At 55.2% G+C, this 25,077-nt stretch overlaps 1 protein-coding gene across 18 annotated transcripts in view; it reads left to right on the forward strand.

Moving 5' to 3' along the window:
- Positions 1 to 25,077, forward strand: part of COL27A1 (collagen type XXVII alpha 1 chain) — a 135,603-nt gene that overhangs the window by 59,668 nt on the left and 50,858 nt on the right. For 16 of the 18 annotated variants that reach the window (XR_010407736.1, XR_008506770.2, XR_010407735.1 and 13 more), the window contains 10 exons: positions 6,727 to 6,780; positions 7,508 to 7,552; positions 10,565 to 10,618; positions 11,822 to 11,875; positions 12,498 to 12,551; positions 15,598 to 15,651; positions 15,819 to 15,872; positions 17,457 to 17,501; positions 18,744 to 18,797; positions 20,552 to 20,596. Coding sequence is in view for 14 of the 18 variants with exons in the window: in XM_064579537.1 (XP_064435607.1) it covers positions 6,727 to 6,780; positions 7,508 to 7,552; positions 10,565 to 10,618; positions 11,822 to 11,875; positions 12,498 to 12,551; positions 15,598 to 15,651; positions 15,819 to 15,872; positions 17,457 to 17,501; positions 18,744 to 18,797; positions 20,552 to 20,596 (513 nt within the window). In the remaining 4 variants the exon portion in view is untranslated. The remainder of the gene's footprint in view (positions 1 to 6,726; positions 6,781 to 7,507; positions 7,553 to 10,564; positions 10,619 to 11,821; positions 11,876 to 12,497; positions 12,552 to 15,597; positions 15,652 to 15,818; positions 15,873 to 17,456; positions 17,502 to 18,743; positions 18,798 to 20,551; positions 20,597 to 25,077) is intronic. The other 2 variants (XM_064579532.1, XM_064579530.1) reach the window with 2 other exon arrangements.

Below are 25,077 nucleotides of genomic sequence, written 5' to 3' on the forward strand. Positions count from 1 at the left end.
GGAGGTGGGAGGCAGGCTGACCTCTGACTCCATCCAGATTGGGGTAGGCCTTGTGGAGTGGTTCCATGAGCCAAAACCAGGGCCTCCTGCTGGGCCCTCAGAGTGGGACCTTGACCTTGGGTCTGGCCACAAGAGCCGTTGAGAGGTTCAGGCCTGGGAAATGACTCTAGGAGCTTTCCCCAGGGTCTCATGCCCCTTTGCTCTGTCCTCTGGTCATTCCTCATGGGGCTTGAGTCTGGGGGGCCATGGAGGGACATAAGTAGGCTATTCCCTAGTTTGACTAATGGGCTGCCGGCTTTGGTTACCCCAGCGACTATGCCACGAAATTCTGTTCAGAGGGGGGGGGCCGGAGAAGGCCCCAGGGGAGTTCAGGGTCCCCATTGTTTAGGGGTGGCCAGTCCTGGCAAGAGGGCCCAGAGGTTCCCAGTGGCAACGGGTGAGTGCAGAACCTGGGCAGGGTAGGGGCAGAGAGTCTGCACCCTGGGCTCGCCTTCTGGTTCTGTGCTCTTCAGCTGTGGCCCCAGGGAACCCCTTCATAAGATGGGATCCTTGTGCCCACAAGAGCTTTGTAAAGAGTCTGACCACCACAGATGCCCACAGTCCAGTGCAGTCCTGTGGCTAAGGCGGCAGTCCCTGCAACCAGACCACCTGGGTTCGGATCCTAGCTCTACCACTGGTTGAATTCAGATGCTGAGCAAATTTCTTTTTTTTTTTTTTTTTTTTTTTAAAGATTTTATTTATTTATTTGAGACAGAGAGAATGAGAGACAGAGAGCATGAGAGGGAGGAGGGTCAGAGGGAGAAGCAGACTCCCTGCCGAGCAGGGAGCCCGATGCGGGACTCAATCCCGGGACTCCAGGATCATGACCTGAGCCGAAGGCAGTCGCTTAACCAACTGAGCCACCCAGGCGCCCTGAGCAAATTTCTTAACCTCCCTGTGTCTCATTTTCCTCATTTATAAAATGGGGATAATAGTAGTACCTAACTTAGACTTTTGTTGTGAAGATTTAAAGAAACTAGTACATAAAAAGTGCTTCGCACATAGTAAGGACTCAAGAAGTGCTCGTCATAATAATAATAGTTATTGTTAGTTCACCCACACACATGTATGTTATGCATGGTAGCAGCCCTCTGGATTGCTGTGTAGAGAAAGATTTCAAAGTCACATTGGAACTTAGTGGGAGACACGGGCTGGGATCAATGAGTGACATCTCCTTGGCTTGGGGCAGTGAAATGTCCACCTATGAGTCATGCATTTGTCATCCCCGATGTCCATTCAGCAGGACTTTGCTGGGCATCTTCTTTGGCACAAGGCACTGCCTAGATGCTTTGGAAAAGGAATATCTGCAACGAGAGGTAGAGAACCCCAGTTTATGAGGACCCCCAAAGTCTTGTAGTCCTGCCTCCTCTAAGCTCACAGGGATGCCTTCTGGAACATCCTGGTCACACAGTGATTACACTCCAACTTGAACAGCCTGGTGTTGGACACTCTTTCCTGGGGGAGCCCAGGCCATTCTACAGAGCTCTTGCTATGTGTGGTGTTGCTGCATCCTGAGCCCCAGTCATTCCCCTGCCCCTGGGAGAGACTGTTTGAGATGAAAAGATGGTCACTTTCTGTCCTTACCAAGGCTCCTTCTTCAGGCTAAATGCTCTCAGTTCCCAAAGCTCTCCTGCAGAGATGTTTACATATTCTGGCTTTCATCGTTGGCATGTGTTTCTCTTTGTCATTGTCCTGGTGTCCACTAGGTTGGGTCCTGAGAGGAACAAGAATATCATTTGGCCGAATGAATGCAGGCTCTGGAGACTCAGACAATGCCCTTGGCCCTCCTGACTCTTTACAAAGCTCTTTCCCACCTATGCTCCCCTTTGCTTTCCTCAATGAGGGTTGCCAGATAAAATACAGCATGCCCAGTAAAATTTGAATTTCAGATGCAATATTCAGAACACATTTATACTAAAATATCATTCGGTGTTTATCTGACATTTGAATGTAGCTGGGCAGACTATATTTTCATTTGTTCAATCTGGCAGCCCTAGTCAAAGGAGCTCTTAAGAGAATCCCATTTGGCAGATGGGAAAACTGAGGCCCCTGGGCAAGATCACCCATAAGGCAGGAGAAGATGGAGGCAGGACCGAAAGGCATGTCCTCCAACTCTTAGTCCAGGACCCGCCTCCCGCTGCCCGCTTCTGAAGGGCCTGAGCTGGGGTGTTCCTGCATTCCTCAGACTGTGCACCCCCTCAGGATGTCCCTTTCCAAATCGCTGATCTATGCCTCCTCAGGGTTCCCTCTTGCTCTGTGTCTTTCTCTGCCACTTTCAGCCTCACTTCCCATTTTAAAATTCCCTCTGCTGTCACAGGGATGTTCCCTTCCTCCTGTGGTGGTGGTGGTGGTGGGGTAGTCACAAGCACAGACCAGACCCTGCCAAATCACCAGCACTCTCCGAACGAGTGCCTTCTCTCACCCAAGGACCCCCTCCTGCCCTGGATTTTTGGAAACAGCAGCTTCTGTGCCCCAGGTTGGGGGCAGGGCGGGTAGGGAGAATAGTGGCCTCCCCAGAGAGTTGGAGAGGAAAGGAATTTTCTAACCAGGAGTTAAAGGGGAAGAGGGATTATGAGTCACCTCTGGTTTTCCAGAGGATGTGGGTTTTTAGCTGAGCAAATGGGAATTCCACATATGGATGATTATTTTAGTGGAGATTCAGGTTTATTCAATGCCTTCTGTCTAGTCAGCTGAAGCAATTTGCATGCAGACTGAAGCTGAAACTTCCCCTGTCACCGCCCCCCCTACCCCCAGGTCCTTGCAGGCGGGAGGAAGAACATGAGGAGACAGACTAACATTTATGGAACGTCTTTCTATTTTGTGTATGCTTGGTGTGCACTAGGCTGGGGAAGCCTTGAGATAGTTGAAGGGGGGCGGCCTCAGCCCAGTCACCCCGATAGGGAGGCTGGGGCCTGAGGTCACCAGCTAGGACTTGCAACCCGGGTCTGTGTGACCCGGATCCCAATAAGCTGCTGGCGGCCCCCCTGCAGCCTCCGAGGGGGGACTCCCTTGGGACAGCCCCGTTTGAGTAACTGAAACCCTTTGGCTGGCCCTCAAGAAAAGAGTGCCTGATTCCAGAATCTGCCCAACAAAGAAGATTTCTGTCTTTTTTATTTTGAGTGACAGAGAGGGAATTTTGGCTCTTCCATGGGTCTAATGAGACCCAAAGAATATGTGGTTTGGCCAAAGCCCAGCATGTGGGGTATAGTGGACGAGTCCCCCATATTCTGTCAGTAAATGATCATCTGGCTTTGTTTCCTTGCGATGAAGCAAGATCAGGAGCCTCACTAGCTGACACTTAAACCAAGCCCTTGTGTGCCAGGCCTTGTGCGAAGTATTTAATGATCATGGCAAGCCTCTGAGGGTAGGAAGTGGGATTACCCATGGTACACTTAGGGGAACCGAGGCACAGAGAGGCTGAAACACCTGCTCCGGGTCACACAGCAAAAAGCTGGACCTGGGCCTGTGTCCGTAGGTCACGGACTTTACCACTGCATCCCGCACTCAGCTCTGTGTGACTTCTGGAGACAGAAGAATGGAGACAGCAGATATGTGAGTGTGGACTGCCCCAGGGGCTGTTCTGTGTGAGAGATGGTGCTTATTAAAACCACACAGGAGCCGGGACCGGCCATAGCCCCCACGTCCCTGTCCCCAAGCCACTGATCCCTATCAGAGTTTCTGGAAAGAGGCCTCATTGCCTTCAAAGGCAGTTCTAGGAACACCGAGGCGAGATTTCTTCCTGGAGGGCTTGTAAATGAGAGCGTGATTAGGTTTCTTTTTCACCCAGTTGTTAAGCCACTCTGAGCGAGCACCTCCGCCATATTAAATGGTCGCCAGCATGGCAAGGGCTGTGAGACCTGACCGCAGGGGCCTGGCCTGGCCTGTGGGGTCGGGGAAGGGATGTTGGCGCTTTGGCGGAAGGATGAGTGCGTGTGAACAACGTGAGCACAGGGTAGAGCATTCTGGGTCTGGGAACCCGTGGCCAAGGATGCCACAGCTGCAGAGGAACGGCGGGGCAGGAAGGGAAGATGTGTGTGAGGGGTGGTGGGAGGCCCTGCCAGCCAGCCAGACCTGGATTCTGGTCCTGCCCATGTCCCCTGTTGGTTGCTTAGTCTTGGGTGAGTGACTTCACCTCTCTCTAAGCCTCGATTTCTCCTCTGTAAGATGGGCCTCATGGGGTTACGGTGAGCAGCTGGCGAGGGCCCGAGCAGCACGTTCCAGCCAGAGCCCAGCGTAAGCTCCCGTTAACGGTGGTTGACGGGACCTTGAAGTCTCGCGCGTGGTGTTTGGCACACAGTAGGAGTTCTGGAAATGGTTGCAGACGTGGTTGGTTGTGTTTTGGTGAGAGTCATCAAGACGAAAGGCAAGATGTGTAGAGTGGTGTCTGGGAGCTTAGGCAAAAGTGGGAACAGGGGGCACCTGGGTGGCTCAGATGGTTAAGCGTCTGCCTTCGGTTCAGGTCATGATCCCAGACTCCTGGGATCGAGTCCCGCATCAGGCTCCCTGCTCAGCGGGGAGCCTGCTTCTCCCTCTGCCTCTCTCTCTCTCTCTCTCATGAATAAATAAATAAAAAATCTTAAAAAAAAAAAAGTGGGAACAGGATCCAAATTCAGGGCATTACTCATTGTTCTTTCTTGTGAGGACATGACATGCTGTGTGTCGCTCGGTCAGGCTGCCCACAAGGGTGTCTAGTGCAGAGCCGACTGGGGCTCTGCGGGCTGTACTGGGGGGAAAGCGGCCTGGAATTTTCTCTGTTCCTCCCCCGAGTGCTTTCAGAGCCCAGCATTGCGGCCCTGCCAACAAGGAAAAGGCCTGCCCTAAGCAAGCCGCCACCTTCTCCCCATGTGCCCTGCAGCCAGAGTCCCTTTTCCACGGATTCCTTTCCCCTTGGCGTTGGATACCCATGCAAGTCCCTGCCCCCCACCACACACAGGCCTTCTTGGAAGGGCCTGCAGGGGCGGCGAGCGTGGTGTTGCTGTGGCTCCCCAGGGCCCCAGGTGTCAGTCAGGCCCGTATTGAATTCAGTCCCCACACAAGCCACCCTCAGGCCTGCAGCGGGAAGAAGGAGCCTGTGTTCCCAGAGCTGCTAACTGATCCCCTGCCCACAGCCTGGGCCCCAGCTGGAGCCAACTGTGCCAGAAGAGCCTCGTCTGTTTATTTGTGGATCATGGGGAACTCTGGGCAGGCCACCCCTGGCTCCCTTCATCCAGGAAAAGAGAGGGAGAGAAGCAGCAACCAGCAAGGCCTAGGGAGGTACACTTCTATGAAGGGCTGGCTTTTCCTCGGACCCCAGCCTCTCCTGGCCAGTGATCCTGGCCTTTTCACTCCCCTCTCTCCCTCCTCTCCCAAGACGACTTCAGAATTGCCTGGAAGCTCTGGAGACGGACTGCCTGGTGTGAATCCCAGCTCCATCCAGTCCTAGCCCTATGGAGCCTCAGTTTCCCCGTCTGTAAAATGGGGATGGTAGGAGGGTGAATCTCCAAGGGCTGTTGTGAGGAGTCCTCGGGTCGAGGCAGGTAAGGTGCTGAGCTCCATGCCTGGCAGACAGTGCTGTTTGTGTTAGTCTCGGCACCTGTTCTGACCTTACTTCCTTCAGGAGAAGATAACTTGATGGAGTTGAAAGCACCATTTCTTGGCAGAGGTTCAGCTAGAAGGTTTGGTTTGACCTAATCAGGTGGGGATCCTGAGGTCCACAGGGCAAGGGTTTTTCTCAAGGTCCCACAGCCCGTCCCTAGCAGGGCCGTGGCCGGACGGTGGCCGGCCTCTGTGTCAGCTGATCTGAGCCATTGCAGGGGCCGGGGGGGTGGGGTGGGACCCGACAGTGTCTCAGCAGACCACGCCACCATCTGTGAACTCGCACCTTCTCTCTGTCTCTCTCCTCGGGCCCGTCGGCCCTTCTGCGGAAGTCGGGCAGGAATGCGATGGAGACCTCTCGGGGCAGTTCCCACAGGAAGCCTGGGGCACCTAGCCTTCCTCCCGTGCATCCGCGCACTTGCCAGGGACCCCCACAGAGCCTGACGCAGGGAAGGGGGAAACTGAGGCCCAGAGAGGTCAAGCACATTGTTTGAGCACACACAGCAGCCAGACACTCTGACGAGTCACAGCAGATGGAAAGGGGGGAGAAGAGAGCATTTTCAGGGGCTCCCTATTTCTGGGCGTGGGCTTACCGTTATGGCTGCGACTGGAGGCAGTAGTGGTAGGGACGGGCTGGAGCTGAGGACCCATGAGGGGAGGAGGGTGGGCTTGTGCAGAGAGGATCCAGCCACCGCCTCATTCTCAACCAGGCTCCTCACCTCAGCACTATGGGCATTTTGAGCCAGATCGTTGTGTGTTGTGGGGCCTTCACCCACTAGATGCTGGTAGAGCCCCTTCGGCTGGGACAACCCCAGATGCCTCCAGACCGTGCCCACTACTTTGTACGCGTAAGTCAGCTCTCCCTGAAACAACTCTAGGAGGCTCGTAGTACTGATCCCCGTTTTAGATGGGGAAACTGAGGCACGGAGAGGTTAGCCACCCCAAATCACATGATAAGCAAGCAGCAGAGGAGAGATGAGACCAGGTGGTCTGACAGAGCCAGTGGGGTTGTGTCTTCAGAAGCCCAGGCTAGGAGATGTTGGGGATCATCCCTCCCAGGCCAGACTCCTGGGAGCCACCCCTCATGATGTTCTCTTCTCTTTCTCTTGCCAGGGTGACATGGGAGCACTGGGTCTGATTGGCTATCCAGGACCCAAGGGCGTGAAGGTAAACAAGAGCCATCCCTGAATCCGGGTCTCGTCCCTTCCAGCCACCACCCCCCACCTTGACCCATGGCAGCCCAGAGGGAAGTGTGCCTGGACACAGTGTGGGGGGAGGGGAGGGGTGCTGGGATGGGAGCTGGCAGCTCAGCAGCTCAGTTCTTCCCGGGCCTGAGAGCCAGTCAGCTTCTGTATGTCAGTTATGGCTGAAATGTCTCTTGGACAGCAGTCCTTGAGCTGAGCATGAGTCTCATGTGGTTCCAGACGTCAGGGCACTGAAAGGCCAATGGGTTAGGGGGGGGAGGGCATCACCAGGGGCACAGAAACTATAGTGGCAAACCAGTGAACTTCGTATGTCCCTGGGTGGGATGGGCATGCAGGAAAAAGATGGGCCAGAACTGCTAGGACCTCATTCCAGGGACGACCCCATGTGGCCAACGTGCAGGAGGCAATGCTCGTGGAACCCATCTGTCCCCATGAGCAGCCTTCTCCCCTGGATTTGTTCGGAGTGCCATGGCTCAGGAGTCAGCTGTCCCTTCTCATGCTCCTTTAGTCCACATCATGGCCCGCCGAGCTGGGGGTCATTGCCCCCTTTCACGGGTGAGAAAACTGATCGCTGGGTGGGGCATCAAGCCCCGGGTGGGCACGGCAAGCCAGTGGGTGTCAGGCGGGGCACTTGCCTTCTGTGGCTTTGAGACCCCCCCTCACAGCAGGATCTGGCCTTTGTCTTGCAGGGACTGATGGGGAACATGGGGGAGCCCGGACTGAAAGGTGATAAGGTGATCTGAATACTCCCTTGTTGCATTGTGTTTTATCTGCATGCGAACCAACCCCCTCACCCCCGCCTCAACGCTGCTGCTTTCTCTCCAGGTCCACCACGCCTGCACGCCTCCTGCCTCCCCTCTGGCCCCCCTAAATCTGTGTTCCCCGGCTTCTTCCTTGTAACCGAGGTGGAGCTCAGGCAGGAGGTCTGGGGCGTGCAGACCTTGGAAGATGAGCATGGGGGGCTGTTGAGGCAAAGGTGGGGGGTAAGGCAAGGCAGGTCTCTGAATTCGGAGAGCAAAGCTGAGGCCAGCGTCTAGACTCGGAGGCCGAAGCCGGGGGGGGGGGGGGAGGCCTGGAGGGGGGCGCGTTGCTGAGATGACAGGCCCCGTGGCGGGCAGGTATGGTGTGGGGCTGGAGACCTCTCCCAGCCACAGGAGGAAATGAATCCACATAAGCCACCGCAGTAAGAACTGGGAACCCACCCCCAGAGAGCACGTGGTCTGACTGTGCAACAGAAAAGCGGGAACAGGCCTCTGAGCCCCTGACCCGCTTTCCTCCCAGTTGCCATGGGGAGGCCGCCCACGCCACGTGTCCTCCCCACAGTCCTGCTGCTGAACCCACCCTGTGCCAGCCCACAGTTGGACAGGGGTCGGTGGGACCCCGGGGCTCGGCAGGGCAGCACCTGGCCCCGTCACGCGGTATCTGAGGGACGGAGACGTGAAGGGCTGGGGCGGCACTCCCTGGGCCCTGTCCTGTAGCTATCTTCCTGCCCTCCCCTCTTAGCCTCTCACCCGAACCAGGCACCCCAAAGGGGGTGTGGGAGGGCTCGGGCCTCCAGGGACCTCAACCACGAAGCAGAGCTAGGGCAGAAGGGCAGAGCTGATGAGGCCCTGGGAGGTCACCTCCTCCAGTGCCTCCATTTCCCGGCTGGGGAGGCAGCCCAAAGAGTTCAAAGAGATGCATCAAAGGAAACTCAGCCCTCGGGCTCTTAGAAAAGGGGAGGTGGGGGGCTGCAATGGGTAGCCAGGGGTGCCGTGCTTTCTCCATCTGTTTCCACCTCTACTGCCTCCTCACTGTTCCCGCCCCCCCTGCCACTGGGCCTCCAGCTGCAGCCCCCCCTGGGGCTCCCTCGCTCCACCTCTGGCCCTGCCCCGCTGACTTCTAAGCCCCCTCCTCTGTGGCCCTCCCCTTGAGTCTCCCCCACAGCTACCTGTTTGCTCTGGGGTTTGAGACATCAGCGCTCTGGAAATGTTGAAGTCATGGACAAGGGAGAAAGGAAGAGGGGGTGCGGGGGGTGTAGGCATTGAATTAAGCTTTTTATAGGCCCCTCTGCAGAGCTGGCCTCCCGCTCACTGGCCCTTCAGGAACATGGAAATAAACGTGTGTTACATGGAACTCGGCTGGCTTGCTGACTGCTGGTGCCTGGCTCATTTCGAGATGTGAAAGCTCTGGAAAAAAAAAAAAAAAAGAAAGAAGTGGAGGAAATTGTTTTCCTGCCCATAGTTTTCAAGAAAATCAAATAAGTCTTTGGGGTTGAAAAAAAGAAGAAAAGAAAAAGGACTTTCTTTTCTGCCCTTTTGGCTGGGGAGGGGTCTTAACATTGCTGAGAGGGCCCCCACCCCCCGGCCCTTCCCTGGGGTGACGGAGCCATCCCTTCATGTTCCCTGGCCATCCTGCCTCGAATCCCAGATTTTCCATGACCCGGCCTGGCCGCGGTCCCACTTACAACCACTTGGCTCCGTCTTCCTGCATGGAGGAGCCTTCTGGAACCGACACTCCTGCTCCAGCCCAAATCCATTGTCCTGATTTCTTAGGTGTCTTTTTAAACTTTTTTTTTTTTAAATTCCCTCTGTTCCTCCTTTAGACATTAAACACACACACACACACACACACACACACACACACCCCGGAAAAAAAAAAAACCCCAAAACTTTCTTGGCTCCCAAACCTCTGGAATATTATACAGGGTTTTCCAGATTGGAAAAACCAAAGTAAGTTTTTTTTTTTAAAGCTATTTATTTATTTATCTATTTTAATTTTGGCTTTTGTTTTACCAAAGTTGTTTTTGTTTTTTTTTTTTTGCGGGCTCATGGCCTTAGCTGCATGATGTGGGCTCTCTAAGGGTCTCCATTCTTCCCAGTTTCCTCCCCATCCTTCCTATTGCTCCCAGGGCTGTGAGTGTTTTTGGAGTGCTGGGGCTGGGGTGCCGTTGGGAACATCCAACATGGCAAGCTGGAGATGATGAGGGCTGCATGATGGGACTCCGGCTGTAAGAAGAACCGTCTTCCCGTGTGGTTCTCCGATAGCTTGTTTACCAGGATGTGGCTGAAAATAGGGAGGGACCAGAAGAGACCCCTGAAGGCTGGAATCCATGTCACCCTAGGAAGGAAACACTCAGAACTAACTCGAGACCCGTTTACTCGCTGTTTACACATAGTCTTAGCCAGCCAGGCTAGCTGGTTTCTCATGCTATAGCTGATTACAGGCAGCTAATTAGAAGTGGCCCCACGCTGATGGCTGGCATAGAGACTCCCACAGGAGGAAGAGTGACCGCTCCCAGCCTGGTGGTGAAAAATGCCAAGCAACAGATGCGAACGCTCAGAACCCTCAGAACCCTCCGTGATGGGGTGGGGGGGACGGGGAGGCACTGTACAGTACCTGCCCCTGTGTGACATGCAGCTGATGATGAAGACGTGGAAGGATCAAGAAGCAGTCCCTTTGATCTGCCAAGTGTCAGTTGTTCAGGAAAGGCCAGGCAGTTTGGCTTTGTTAGTGGTGTTTTCAGCCACCTGAGCAGCCCCGGGCTGGTATGCAGCGAGGCTGGCTCCTTGCCCCCCAGGGCCTGCCTTCCCCAGCCAAGCTTCCCCGGAGGGCCTGCCCTTTACTCTCACAAGGCTGCTGCTGGTCAGATCCACTCTGGAAACAGCCTCAGCCAAGCTGTACCTTGCTGGTGGGTCTGGAAGTGGGGAGGCTTCCAGAACCCACCGTGATCTCCATTGTAACGTTCTTTGCTGGTGTGCATTTAGGGTGAACAAGGGGTTCCAGGTGTGTCAGGAGATACTGGATTCCAAGGAGACAAGGTAATTGCAGCGGATTCTACCCCCCCCTCTTCTCTGGTCCCAGCTTCCTTCTCAGGCTCCCTCATGGGCCAGGACCCCCCTGCAAGATGGCTTCCTTTCACATAACCCTATCTTCTCCAGCCTCAGGCCCCCATCACCATCTCTTCCCTGGCCTTGACAACAGCCTCCTGACTTATTGTCAGGCCCCCCGCCCCTTCTCTCCCAGTCTGTCTTCCTCACTGCCGCAAAGCTCTGCTCTGTGCTCGCAAACCATCCTTGGCTCCCTACTCGCCCCAGCACCCAGGGTCCCAGTGAGCGAGCCCCTTGGACCCATTCCTGCCCCTCGCCCTTACAGCCCCGAACTCCACCGAAGTGCCCTCTGCCCCACACACTGCTGCCTTGCCAGGCACACCGTGCCCTCAGCCTCTGCACGGCCCCATTCTTCAGAACCCTGCTCAGATGCCATTTCCTCCACCTGCTTGGACAGTGGCCTCTTCCCTCTCGCATGCCCTGAGCAGCCTGTCCGCCCGTCATCTGTGGCTGCACCTGGTTGAGGGCGACTTGGGCTCAGCTCTGTGCCAGACAGCCAGCTCCCTAAGGATATTGCCCCAGACTGCCCTGGCAGAGCTCAGCTCAGAGTCCTGCACAGAACAGTGAACATTTAGGACATGTTTGAGTAAGTGAGTGAGTAACCGGCCTTACTGACTGGTGGATGAACCGAGGCAGCTTGCCGAGGCCGGCTCCTCTTTGCCGGTGTCCGGCACCATGTGGCCACATCTGGACCTCGCCCAGCCAGTCGACAAGGTCCAGATGTGGGCCCGCTCTCCCTCTTCCTCTTCCCTCCCTCCTGGCTGGCCTGTCCTGACCCAGCCTCGGTGTCTCCGGAGTGCAAGCCACGCAGGCCTGGCTGCTTCCCCGGCTGGGCCCCCGTCTCTAGAGTTCCTCAGGCGCAAAGGGCACTGCAGTGCTCGCTTCGAGCCCCCCGGGGTCCCAGGTTCCAGGGCGACTTGCTGAGGACAGGGCCTGCTGTGTCACCTTTGCATCCCTGAGCCCCGCCCACAGGGCTGCCCCACTGGAGCTTGCAGGCAGGGAAAGTGAGGGGGGAGCTCATCTTCCCCAAAGGTGGATGTTCTCTAGCTGCAGGTGGGCAAGGGTGACTGAGCAGCTGTTCACCTGGCCATTTCTATTCCTTACTAACCCCAGCCTGCTCTTGGTCTTTTCCAGGGGAGCCAGGGATTGCCAGGGTTCCCAGGTGCACGGGGGAAGCCGGGGCCTCTGGTAAGTACCTTTGGCTCGGACACCCCCAAACCTCACACTCTCCAGTCATGAAATGTGGCCAGGGACACGGTCACATCCTGGACCGCACTTCCTCCTGCAGCCGCCCTGGTTGCCGAGCAGAGCTGGACAGGAATGAGATTCACCCGTTTTACAGAGGAGGGCACTGAGGCCCAGAGGGGCAGGAACTCACCCAGTGTCAGAGACAGGGATCGGTCACTGTCAGAGTTCTGGGGAGAATCAGAATCTGGGGCTCCCAAAGCCTTGAAAACAGCAGTAGCATTAATAGCGTGTATTTCTTGAGTGTGATTATGTATCGGGTCCTTGCCATACCATACTTCTTTGAAGGCTGCCGACCACCCCAAGGGCTAGCGTATTATTATCCCTCCCATCTTACAGATGGAGAAACTGAGCTTCTACAAGATGAAGTGTCTTGCCCAAGGATCCCATGGCTGTAAATATAGGAGGCGGGGTTTGAACAGTAGCTCCTGGTTATCTAGGGAGATCTCATGCATATGCTCCTGAGTTTTTTCAGCCATCCACAGCCAGGGGGCTAATACAAAGGATGGTGGAAGGTGGGCCCTCACTTACCCCTGCCTCCCCTGCCATCTCTTCTCTTCCCCAGGGCAAAGTTGGAGACAAGGGATCCCTTGGGTTTCCTGGGCCTCCTGGACCTGAGGTATGTGAGGCCATATTTCTGCGTCCGGCTGTAATTGGGACTGGGTGTTATCCTTGGGAAACTGAGATCCAGAGACTGGGGGAAGGGGGTACTTACCTGAGGCCATGCAGCAAAGGAGACATGGGGCTGAGAATAAAAATTCCAAGATCAGAGATCTTTCATTTTCTGCCTCTGTGCCCCTGGTGGCTTTCAATGACAGTGGGACAGAAGCTGGCTTTGGAGACCCTCCCTAGCTTTGGGGTCACCTTTATAGTTTCCAGAAAAAACATCAGGAAAGCCCTCTGAACTCGGGCCTGCACCCTTGACAGGAGCTCCTGTTTCTCTAGCCTGAGCCCTGGAAATTTTCGAAACACCCAACTCCCCCTGGAAAAAGTTCAGGGCTCGGGGTTCCCAGGAATGGGGACCAAGAGACAAACATGAAAATTCTGGTGTTTGAATGGAGAATGAGAAATCAGGAAGGATGATTTAGCACTTAGTGTAACTTGCCTGAGAGGTTCCGATGCACGTGAGAGTTAGCACAGGTCTGTGCCTCTCGGTTAGCATTCACACTTCACATAGATACAATGGCGTGATGTGGCCGGTTGAGCTCTTCCCTTCCCCCACCCCCACAATGGGGACCATCTCTGGAGAATGGGGTGGTCCTGCCATCTGCCCAGGATCCTCAGCGCCCAGGCTCTCTGGGGGTCCAGGCCAACCCCAGCCAGTCCCCGTTGTGTACACACACCTCCCCATCTTCCACAAGGTCTCAGAGACAAAAGTCTCACTCTGCCGGGTTCTCCAGACCCTTCCAAAGATCACTCCTGGTATCACCCAGATAGATGAGGGATCGTTTCCTGCAAGCTCCACGTTCTGACTTCCCACTGTGTTGACTTTGGCCGTGACACAGTCCTATCTTTAGACGAATGGAGTTGGCCTCTCTTCCATGGCCTCCATTCCTTTCCCTGGCCGCTGCAGAAGACTTTTCTAACAGTCCAGGTTTCCCAGCAGTCTGGCCACTGAGGGTGGGACCCATGCCGCCTCCCATTTATTAGGCACCACCTCGGGTCAGTGGCCCGGGGATGAGACCATGTTGAAACGCAGCCAGAACCGTGGGAGGGAGGTAGTACGGCCACCATGTTACAGATAAGGAAACTGAGTCACAGAGCAGTGAAGTGACTTCCTCAGGGTCACTGCTACTTGTAGCAAGTAAGTTCTCTCCTGGGTCCCTGGACAGATCTGGGGTCTGCCTCTCCACCTTTGTGTTCTGTTTGGATTGGCTAACTCCGTGTCCAGAAGATGGTTCTGCTCAGCTGAAGACAGAAGCTGAAGAGCATGTCAGCACCTTCCTGGGTCTCTGTGCCTTCTGAGAACATGCCCAGTGTGAGGGGCGGGGCCGTGTGATTCCTGCTCTGCATCCTTTTGGATGTAGATTTTTACTGAGCACTTACCAGGTGCCAGGTGCTGAACTAAGCACTTTGTTTGCATTATTCCCTTCAAGCCTCAGAACAGCCCTGTAAGGTGATGTTGTGGTCACCATTTTGCAGATGAGCAAGCCAAGGCCCAGAGATGCTCAGGAACCTGGGGTCAGGAACCGATGCACTGTGTGGACCCCCCCGGGGTCACACAGTGCATCAGTTGCAAAATAGGACTTTGAGCCTCTTGATTTGAAGAAAAAGATGCGGTAGCTTTGGCTTTCTGTGTTAGCTCAAAATTCAGACCCATTCTTGCCTTTGCTAGTAAGAAGGGTGAGAGGATGTTTGAGCTGGAATTTAATGGGAGTCACCAAAAGATCAGAGAGGAAGGAAAAAAGCCACTTATGGAAGGGACGTGGGAGGAGGCATTTTGGTCTCAGGGATTCATATGTGAAGATTTTGGTTTCTAGTTGTCAGGAAACTAAGGGAGTAGTGGGGCTGCCCTAAAAGTGACTGCGGTGCTAGGATGAATTAACAGAGGTATTATACCTACAGCAAGGAAGGGGGTGTTCCCATGCTGGCCTCTGCTGGTCTGTTCACACCCAGAGAAGCACCAGCATCTTAGTGATTGCCAACAATGGAAGCTGACCGACTGGAGGTGGCAAAACTGAGGGGCCCTGGGCCTCAGAGTAGAAGCCATTCAAGGGACAGCAAAGGGCAGGCCTCTGGGGAGGGGAAAACTGGTCTCCAAATTGTGCGAAGACTACTGTGGAAAGGACTCCCACCCCCTGTGCTTTGTGCAGTCGTACGGGGCAGTACGAGGTTGTCAAGGGGAAAGGGAGGGGGTTCTGTTCCATGTCAGGAAGAAGCCTCCACTGCACGGCCAGCCATCGGGAACAGGCTTGATCTGGGAGCAATGAGCCCTCCTTGGTGTTGTGGGGCAGAGTCCAACACACCCAGCCAGGACGCAGCGACCATTTCAGCTTTGGAGAGGAGCTGAGCTTAATTAGACCAGCATTTTACAAGCCCTTCATTTTTTCTTTTTAAAGATTTCATTTATTTATTTGACAGAGAGAGGGAGAGCACAAGCAGGGGGAGTGGCAGGAAGAGGGAGAGGAAGAAGCAGGCTCCCTGCTGCGCAGGGGGAGCCTGATGCAGGACTCGATCCCAGGACCCCAGGATCACAACCTGAGCCAAAGGCAGTGACCTAACCAACTGAGCCACCCAGGTGCCCGCAAGCCCTTCAAAGTTGTAGCAAACACGGCACATCTTCATATCTGCAGGATCACTGTAATCAGAGGCTGCCATTTCTTGGAGCAGAGGAGGGCTGGCTTTGGGGCTCCGGCAGCTACAGGCCCAGGACATGGGAAATTCTGGGTTACACAACCTTGTGTGTATCGTGCGCTTGTTGCAGTGTTAAGTATTCTCTTGCATTATCTCATTTAATGTTCTCAGCAACTCTCCGAGATGTACGGGCTGTTACCAAGATCCCTGTTCTAGAACAGAGGACTGCAGGGTCCAGGTGGTTAACGGACCTGCCCGGGGTCCCATCCCACGCAGGAAGGGACGGAAACCTGGGTAGGTCTCCCTCCAAGACCGACACTCTTAGCATTTCCCTTCACCCATGGGTGACCCTGCTCTCTGCTTTCCCTCAGGGATTCCCCGGAGACATTGGCCCCCCTGGGGACAACGGCCCAGAAGGCACGAAGGTGAGTCCCTGCCCAGGGTCGCTGCAGTCAAAGCTCCCTGCTCTGTGGGAGGAAACCACAGGCCTCTGGGGCTGGCTGCCTGGCTTGGAGCTGTTGGGGGTCTTGCCAGCCTCTGATGGACGTGGAGGTGCCGCCTCTGAGACCTCTTTCTGTTCCCTTCTCACCAGGGTAAGCCTGGAGCTCGAGGCCTGCCGGGACCCCGTGGGCAGCTGGGGCCCGAGGTGAGACCGTCTGGCCCTGTCCCCTACCTGTCCCCTGCCTGTCCCCTGCAGCCCCGCCTGCTCCATCTGGGGTCCTAGAGGCCTCTGCTGGGGGCCCAGGGCCCTTCAGCCCAGACGCCACCCCCGGGCTGCCCCAGGCTCACCCTCCCGCTCATCCTTTACGGCCCTACCTCATCCTCTGGCCTGGCCTGGCTGGCAGGTGACTTTCTGCCTTTGCTGCGTCCCCATCGCCCAGGGCTTTTCTCTCTGGAGGCCACTGCCGCTGCCCCTGCCCATAGCACAGTTTCCCGGGGTGTGGGTGTGGGAGAGTAGAAGGTGAGACCCTGAGACTCGGGGTGAAGACAACTGTGTTGGGTCCCCTTGTTAGTGGATTCAAATGTCTGCTTGAGCCCAAAGCCCATGACAAAGACCCTACGCTACTAAGTCTGTGCTCCTGGGAGCTGCCTGGGGGGCATGCCAGAGAAAGACATGACTTGCAGAGCCAATAAGTGGCAGAGTGGAGATTTGCTTATTTCCTCATTCACGCTGAAGGGGATTGAGAAGTTCTCTGTGGGAGGGCCTGTTGAGCACCCCATGGGCTCGCCCCGGATTTTGCCTATGCCTGAGGCCCCCCCCGACCCCCTCAGGCTCAGGCCCCAAGGCCCCCGTGACACACAGACAGCCCCGGCTGAGGGCACAGGAGGCCCGGACTCACCACAACCACAGGCAGGCATCCAGCTGACATGGATCTCTTTGCAGGCTGGTTCTGGGTCTGGCGGGGGCCCAGTGCTGGCTCTGCGAGCGGCCACGTGGGGCTGCTTTCCTGGAAGCTGGGTTGGGGGCTAGCCCCAGAGAGGGCCTCTGGGTTAGGCCTGGCATGCCAGAGGGGCCAGTTTGGAGGCTGCCCTGGCCTGCGGGAGGACCCAGAGTGGGAAGGGAGGGGCGAGGAGGGAGGGATGGCGCCAGCCACGTGCCTCTGTCTACACCCACATTACCACCCGAGAGCCTGCCACTTGCTCACGTCCCCATTGATTCATTCATCCACCCCTGCATTCGTTCACTACTCCGTCTCCTCCCTCTCTCATGCCCCTTGGCCCCACCTGCACACCCATCCTGAATGATGTTTGTGACAGAGTAGGGGATGGGGCCTCATCACTGTCCTTTAGGAGCTCCACTTAGGCTAGTCGTCATACTTTAGGATGGTCCTCTCCGTTCGGCACCATTTTACAGATGGGGACACTGAGGCACAGGGCGGTTAAGCTCTGCCACTGAATCAGTGGTGGAGCTCAGAATAGAGCTCGTATCTCTGAGCTGCAGTCGAGGCTCTGTACCCACAGCGTATGATGAGGTTTGACTTTCTGCCCAGCCCTGCCACGAACCCCGGGCCTGTCACATTCAGGTGACACTGGAAGCCCCCTTCATGTTGAAGTCCCTGTGTGGCCTGGGTGGAAGCCCAGGGGCGGGGGTGGGGACCAGGCGTACCATTTCTTTTGGTCCAGGAGAGCTCTCCCCTGTCCACCTCTTTCCCTCCTTACAGGTCAAGTTCTCCAACACCCTCACTGGATTAATTTATCCTTTTTCCTCTCTTGTGTCTCCCAACTCTAGGGAGATGAGGGACCCATGGGGCCACCTGGGGCCCCCGGCTTAGAGGTGAGTGTCACTGGCTCCCGGGGAGGTGACATTTGTCATTCCTGAGCCCACTGTGTGCAGATAGGCAACACCCAGGTGGCGCTCTGCCGAGAAGTCATCAGCGGGAGGCTTGGGCCAGTCAGAGAAGGGACTAGAACAGACGCAAAGGACAGAGACAAGAGTCAGGAAACCGACCAGCTGTGCTTGCCCAGGTGCCATATGCTGGGGTTTGCATCCGCTTCCATGCATTTGACTTTCCATGAGAGTTCCATTGCTGGTCTTAGTTTCACCCACGGCCATTAAGCTCAGAGAGCAAGGGGTTTAGCCCAGTGTTCCACAGCCCGGAACCTCACCTTGTGCCCTCCCCACGGCTCTGCTCCAAGTGGCCTTCCACAAGGTCCATGCCAGGGAGGGCATAAACCAGCAGTGCACGAATATTTTGGTCTTGGGGCCTGTTTAATCTCTTTAAAAAAAAAATGATTGTGGACCCAAAATGCTTTTCTTTGTATGGGTTCCCTCTATGGATATTAGTAATTAAAACTGAAAACTTTTAAATGTATTTATTAATTCATTTGAAATAATAATAAGCCCATTTCATGTTCACAAAAATAATAGTTTTACAACAAAACAACACAAAACAACCAACTGGCTATATTTTCCAAAGCAAAATAATCTAATGAAAAGAGTGGCATTGTTTTACCGTTTTTGCAAATCTCTAATGTCTGGTTTAATAGAAGTCAGCTGGATTCTCCCATCTGCTTCTGCATTCAATCTGTTGACGATACCACATGTCATATAGCCTCTGGAAAACTCTGCATACACTCATGAGAATGAGAGAGACACAGGCAAACGTCTTGGCATTATTGGGAACCTAGTTGTGACGTCATGCATCCCCTGAGAGGGCCCCAGGGATCACAGGGGTCCCCAGGCCACCTTTTGAAAACCACGGGCATAAACTTTCCATTCCGCCGGGCCCTGTATCTTCTGTCCAGTTCCTTCCGCTTCCTCATTCCTTGAAAGCAGGTTTCAACATCTCCATTTACAAACAGGAGGGGGAGACTTCCCTGAGGTCACACAGCTGCAGACCCCCCCTACCCCCCACTCCTGCATCTCCAGACCAGCTGGCAACCTGGGGCCCTCCAGGCTCTGCATCCTTTCCCCGCTGGGGCATTGCAGCCCTCCTCTGGGCCAGGGCTGGGACCTCAGCAACGCTGCCCCCCTATCCCCTTCCTAGCTCCCCTCACTCACCTCTCTCTGTTGCAGGGCCAACCTGGCAAGAAGGGGTTTCCTGGCCGGCCCGGCCCTGATGGCATGAAGGTGAGGGGACCTGGAAGTGACTGGGCTTGGGGGTGGGGAGGGTGTTTGGAACATCTGGGAAAGAGAAGAAATGGGGAGCCAGCAAATGAGGGCCCCAGGAAGAACCCCAATCCCAGAGGCAGTTGTGGAAAGGGGGATCAATAGTCCCCATTTGTCACAACATATTGGTAACAGAGAGGAAAAAATGAACAAGAACCTCAGTGTCCAACAAGTAATGGGATGCAATGCAGCCACCAAAGATGGTGTAGTGGAAGAGTTGACAAGACAGGAGAAGGCCCGTGTGTGTGGAGGTGGTGGTGTGGCAGTAGTAGGAAGCAGGTTCCAGATGGAGGGTTACCGGACAAACCTGTTGCAGGGGCCCGTTGCACCACGGTCCTGCATGCTCAGAGCAGGGGCTGCAGTGTGGATGGGGCCTCTCTCCGGGTGGTGGGAGTAGAGGACGTTTCCGTTTTCTTTTGTGGGCCTCTAGCTTTGCCCCATGATGTGCAGTCAATATGTATTACATTTGGTAACAGTGGTTTTTGTTTGTTTGTTTTTGTTTTTTAACTTATCAAAAGAGAACTGGCCTGGGTAGGAGAGTGATGGTCCCCAGCACATGGGCAGCCTCGCTTAGTGGCTTTCCAAGGACTCCTCTTGCGGGTTGAATTTTCCAAGCCATCCTGGACAGAGTGTGTTGGGCCACGTTTACAGCTGGGCAGACACACGAGGGTGAGGGCAGAGCCAGGGTAGCCCAGTACATCCATGTCCCCCTCCACTCAGCAGACATGGCCCATGTGTCTGTCTGGCCCCTCTGGTTCTCCTGAGCATGAGGTCTGGGGGAGGTGCTGGAGGGAAGGATGAGGCTCGGGACCCTGATTGTGGTGAGCCACGTCCATTTGTGAGCCAAGCTCCTGGCTAGTTTGACTAGTTTAGCCCTTGTCCTGCTCCCTGAGGTCTCGGTCTTACTCCCTCAGATCCCAGCTGGGTTTCTGTGGGAGAGCGGTGACATAGTCTGGGTGGATTTATCCCACGGGGCTGCTCGCCTCTCTCCAGCTCACGCTGTGGGGAGACCAGGGCGGCTGTGGCTGCCTAAGGAACAGGAGCTACCCTGGCATGGGATAAAGCTGGCAGACAAGGCTATACAAGAGGCCACCAAGTGTGAGGGCTGGAAATAGCCTTTGAGACAAATGAGTCTGATTTCCCTTATTTATAGCTGGGGAGGCTGAGCCCAGAGCAGAGACAAGGCTCACCAGTCATGTTGTGAGCCGGTGGCAGAGGTCTGGTGGGTTAGGGTCTAGGATCTAAGTGCCCTGACTCCTTGGCTCCCTGATCTTCCTGTGGTGGGGCAGCCTGATCCAGTACGAATGGGGATTTCAATCAGTCAGACCAAAGTTCCAATTCTAGCCCTGCCTCTAGCTTGCCATGTAGCCTTGAGCAGACCACCTTGCCCCTCTGAGCTTTAGTTACCACCTCCACAAAATGCGATGGGTTGATGAACAGCCCAAATGAGATACAGACCGGAAGGTACCAAGTCGTCTGCCAAGGGTCACTCAGAGGGAATGCGTGGCTAGGGCCATGTCTGGGGCCAGAAGTTCTGTCCAAGTGTTCCATCATTTCTGCCATTTGTTTGGGGTCTACAAGGCCAGACTCTGGAGTTGAGGTTCCTGTCCTTCCCTACTGGTGGGGACTAAGGCCAGTCACCTGAGGGTATTCCCTGGGGGGGGGGCCCCGACTACCATCACCCATCCCAAGTGATCCTCCTCCTTTCTTTGCAGGGAGAGCCAGGCGACCCGGGACGGCCAGGGCCCATGGGTGAGCAGGTAAGTCAATACTAGTCTCTGAACACAATGACTCTTTATTGAGCACTTACTCTGTGCCAAGCCCTTTGGTAAAAGTCTCCACACGCATCCCCCTTTCATTCCCACGCTAGCTCTTAGGGTCAGTTAGCTCGTCTCCCCCTTTCATTGAGATGGTCACTGACTCTCAGGGAGGTGAAGTCACTGAATGAGAAAGCTATGAATCACAGTCCCATGGCCTGGCTCTGTGGATATTTTTGGAGCATTTGCCCAAAGGGGTGACATGACTTTTCTCCCAGAACATTACAACTGGAAGATCCTTCAAGAATCACCAACTGTGCTCCATCTACAGATAGGGAAGCTGAAGACCAGAGAAACATAGCCACCTGCCAGGGGCTCTTGGTCTGGGCCACCCTAACTTATAAGGAAAGCAAAATTCAAACCAGTGGCTCCGGCTAGTTGGGAAGTCAGGCCAAGGTCTGAACAGGAGAGGAGGTTGCAAGTTGTCGTTAAAAAGGAGGTTTGAGAATCATGACCTTCATTACTGAGGCCCAGGGCCCTCAGTGCTACCAAGAAACAGCTGTGAGTGCTGGGGGTGCAGACAGCCTGGCACCACCTGAAACCTTAACCTCTGGGCTTGGAGGTCAGGTTGAAAGGTAGCAATGTCCTCCTCTCCCTTAATGAAGTCCCCTGAACCCTGCAAGGGGCTGCCTCGTCCTGGAGACCCAGAAGAATCTGCTCGGCTGAGAAACACCATCAATGGCGTGAGAGTCGTGCACGACGGGCTTCCTCACCAGGCCTGCAACATCTGTTGGGGGGAAGAAAGGAATTAAAGCGGGGGGTGGACTGGATTTTTGAAACCTTTCCAGTGTCATTCGAGCGCATTCTGTGGGAAGCCCAGGAGTTTGGAAGCGCTGTCACGGCCTGGATATATTTCCTGATTGGAAAAAAAGGCCATGCGATCAGCAAATTTAACTTCATAGTTATGCTGGTGGTAAGGGCCCTCGGGAAATAGATCCTCAGAATCCTAAAACTTCGGGACACGAAGGGTCCTTGCAAAGCACTCTGTCCCAGGGTCCTAACCTTTTCTGTACCTTGGACCCTTTGGCAGGCTGGCGAAACCCACAGACCCCTTCTCAGAATAGAGTTTTAAATGCATAAAATGCACAAGGATTAGAGAGGAAATCAATTCAATTGAAATACAATTATGAAAGTATGTGGAATGTGATCTACTCATAGATAGGCTTCTTTATTAATGCATTAAATAATGAGATCCAGCAGCAGTTCTAATAACAACCTCACTTTTGAAGCAGTGACAAGCCTTAGTGACACATTTTGAAATATCCTTGACAATGACTGTAAAGTGACATGTAACTAGGATAGTAACAGGTACTGTGGGTTTGTCGCCTACACTCAGATTTGAGGGAAATGCTAAATTTCAATTAGAGGTCAGTGAAAATAAAAGTGATTTTTTTTTTTCCTCCTCAAGTTCAGGGAGCCCCCGAGTTCTATCCATGGGGTTTTCCAGAAGCCCCAGTTTAGGACCCCTGGATCCTTGCCCACATTGGCAATCTGATTAACAAGGATGACTGAGTAAGGTAGTGGCAAAGCTGGGGCCAGGAGGAGCGGACAGCTGGCCCAGGACCGCCCCAGGCCCGCCCGGTCAGCAGAGCCCCCCAGCCAGCTGCCTGCCTAGCTGGGACCACAGCTGGAAAGAAAGGCCTGTCTGAACAGTGAGGCAGAGCCTGAGCCCCGTGGCTGCCAACAGGCACACAGGGATGCCACACCAGCTATGCCCTTGGCTCCCTCCCCATGTGGGAAGGGGCAGGCGTCTCTTGTTCACAGCAGAATCAGAGGGTCTCCAGGAAAGGTTATAAGGTCCTCCCTAGGATGACAGTATCAGCTCCACCGATTGGACCCCCATTAAGTACCAGGCTCTGGTGCCTGCCTGCCCTTCCCTCAGCAACCCCAGGGTGGTAGTTAGTGTCCCCATTTCACGAATGAGGAAAAGAAGGCTCTGGGAAGTTAGGTCACTTGACAAGATCTCCTGAACAGCAACACAAGTGTCAGAGCAAGGTTGAACACTCGGTGCTGCTGGATTCCCAAGATCTGCCTTGGAGGGACTGGAAAATCCTTTGACCTCCTGAGCCCTTGCCATTTTGTAACAGCTAGTGAGAGTGCAGGGGGCTTGCCAGCAGGCCCTGTCCTAGGTGCTGGGGACACAGAGATGATCACAGGCTCGGGCCTTGCCTGGAAGAAGCTCCCTCTAGCCAGGGAGAGGCCGGGCATGCAAACATTTACCCCGAGATGCCTGTTCTCACGGAGGACCCACAGCTGTCTTGTTCCCAGTTGCACTCCCAGTGCCTCGCGGAATGGCATACGAGGGAAGAGAAGGAAGGAGGGAGAAGAGCAGGCATAAGCAGACAACAGCCCTTTATCTGTAGACAGCGTGAGGACCAGGGCAGCCCTCTTCCCAAAATCAGACCCTGCTTGTGCAGGACCCGTTGTAGGTGACAGAGCTGCCTCCTCCCCCGTGTCCTCGTGCTGGCTTCAGAGAAGCCAGCTGTGTCCGCAGCAGTCAGAGCTGCTTCTCCCCCCACCCCCCCAGCCAGGTGGAAGCCCTGGGCCTCCGGGGCTGGCTTCCCGGCCAGCCTCATCTCCATCCGCAGGACGGGCCTTCCAAGATCTTCTGGGACAGCGCCCCACGGGTGTCCTGGGAGCCGGGGTGGGGAAATGGGGCACTTGTTGTATGGCCCTTATTCATTAGGATCCTGTTTGGCTTCTTATTTGAGGTTTATGACCCGCCTGCCTTCCAGGACCCAACAACTCATAAATTTAAAGTAGCTATGAAATTTCTGTTTCTCTGGGCCAGTCGGCCAGGGGCCTTTTAACAGAGCCGTTTTTATTCCCGTTGCTTTGCATCCTCTAAATGTCTGAGTGCTCCCTTGGTGGGGCGCTCAGGCCTCTGTCTTAACCCTATGCCCTTTTAAAATAAATTAGAACGGGACGGGAGGCAGCTAACATTTATTGAGTGCCTACATGAGCCATGCATTATCTTCAAGGCTCAGAACAACCCCGGGGAGATAGGGAGAGACCTTTCTCGAAAGCGCCGCCCTTTGCAGATGATGAGGCTCGGAGAGGCTCTGTGACTTGCCCAGGGTCTACAAACCTAAAGACTGAATGATGATGCCAGAAAAAGTGTCAGGTGCGGGGCTTGGCACTCAGTAAGTGCCAGCTTTTGTTATTAATGTTGCTGTCACGTTGAAAATGCTCTAATTGTTTTTTAAAGTAGGTTGTTGCAAAAGTCAAATACTTGGTTATTGTCTGTGACTTACTGGCCGTGACCTCATACCGTGTACCTCACTCCTCTCACCTCATACTTCAACCCTGAAGGGTCTCTGAGCGCAGGAAACCAGGACCTCCGCGGTGTGGTGAGGGTGTGGGTGTGCCGGGGGATCTGTGCCCTGCTCACGGCCACACGCTGGGGAGGCCCCGGGGTGGAGGGACAGGTGCATGGGCCTTGGAGTCACAGTAGCAAGACACACACGGTCGTGGCCTGAGCTGCCACTTTAAAACGGTCTCTGAGACCCACAGAGCTAAGCCTTTGGAAATGGGCACCATGTTTCTACTCTAGTTGATGGACAGGTCGGCCAGCCTCACTGCCTGAGCGTACGGCTTGCAACCTCTGACCTGTGTCCCCTCAGCTTCGAGGTCTCATTCCTTTCTGGACCCAGCTGAGGGACAAGGAGCAGATCGCATGGGACCGACCCACTCCTCTCTGTCTTTCCCGATTCTCCCGGAAACTCTTGGCTGCAACCTTGAGTTCTCCCAAAGCCATTGTTGCACCTCTGAACTGCACAAGACCCCCGTCTGCTCCGATCTTCCTTAGCCCGCAAGAGCGTGGGGCCTGGACGGAGGGGCTCATCCAGATCGGTCAGCCTCGCAGCACGGGTGCGTGCGTGCGTGCGTGCGTGCCTCGTCGGGCCCAGCGAGGCCGGCAGCCGCCTCCAGGACGTTCGGCCTCGCCGCGCGGGTGCGTGCGTGCGTGCGTGCGTGCCTCGTCGGGCCCAGCGAGGCCGGCAGCCGCCTCCAGGACGTTCGGCCTCGCCGCGCGGGTGCGTGCGTGCGTGCGTGCGTGCCTCGTCGGGCCCAGCGAGGCCGGCAGCCGCCTGGAAGAGCCCTGGAACACGGAGGGAAGTTATCACCCAGTGGAGTTAAAAAGAGCAGCAGGAGCCGCTGTGTGTGTGTGCGCGCGCGCCCTTCAGAAAGGAGAGGAAGCCTTTCACAAGACAGTATAAAGGCCTCCACTTTCCACGATTGAATCAAGTCTTTTTGGCGGAGGCTGTTACACTGTTTCCATCCTGGCGAGCCCGTTTGTTTCTCTCTTTGAAGCAGCCCCAGAGCCCCGAGAGATGGGGACAGAGTTCTAACAGGCAGGGCTCTTCCCAGCACAGCTTAAGGGCCATCCCTGCTCCCCCCCAAAACACACACACAGCCTGCCCCCC

Source organism: Mirounga angustirostris, unplaced genomic scaffold, assembly GCF_029215605.1.
Source record: "Mirounga angustirostris isolate CCGP_5_RB_7025 unplaced genomic scaffold, mMirAng1.0.hap1 SCAF_15, whole genome shotgun sequence".
NCBI lineage: Eukaryota > Metazoa > Chordata > Mammalia > Carnivora > Phocidae > Mirounga > Mirounga angustirostris.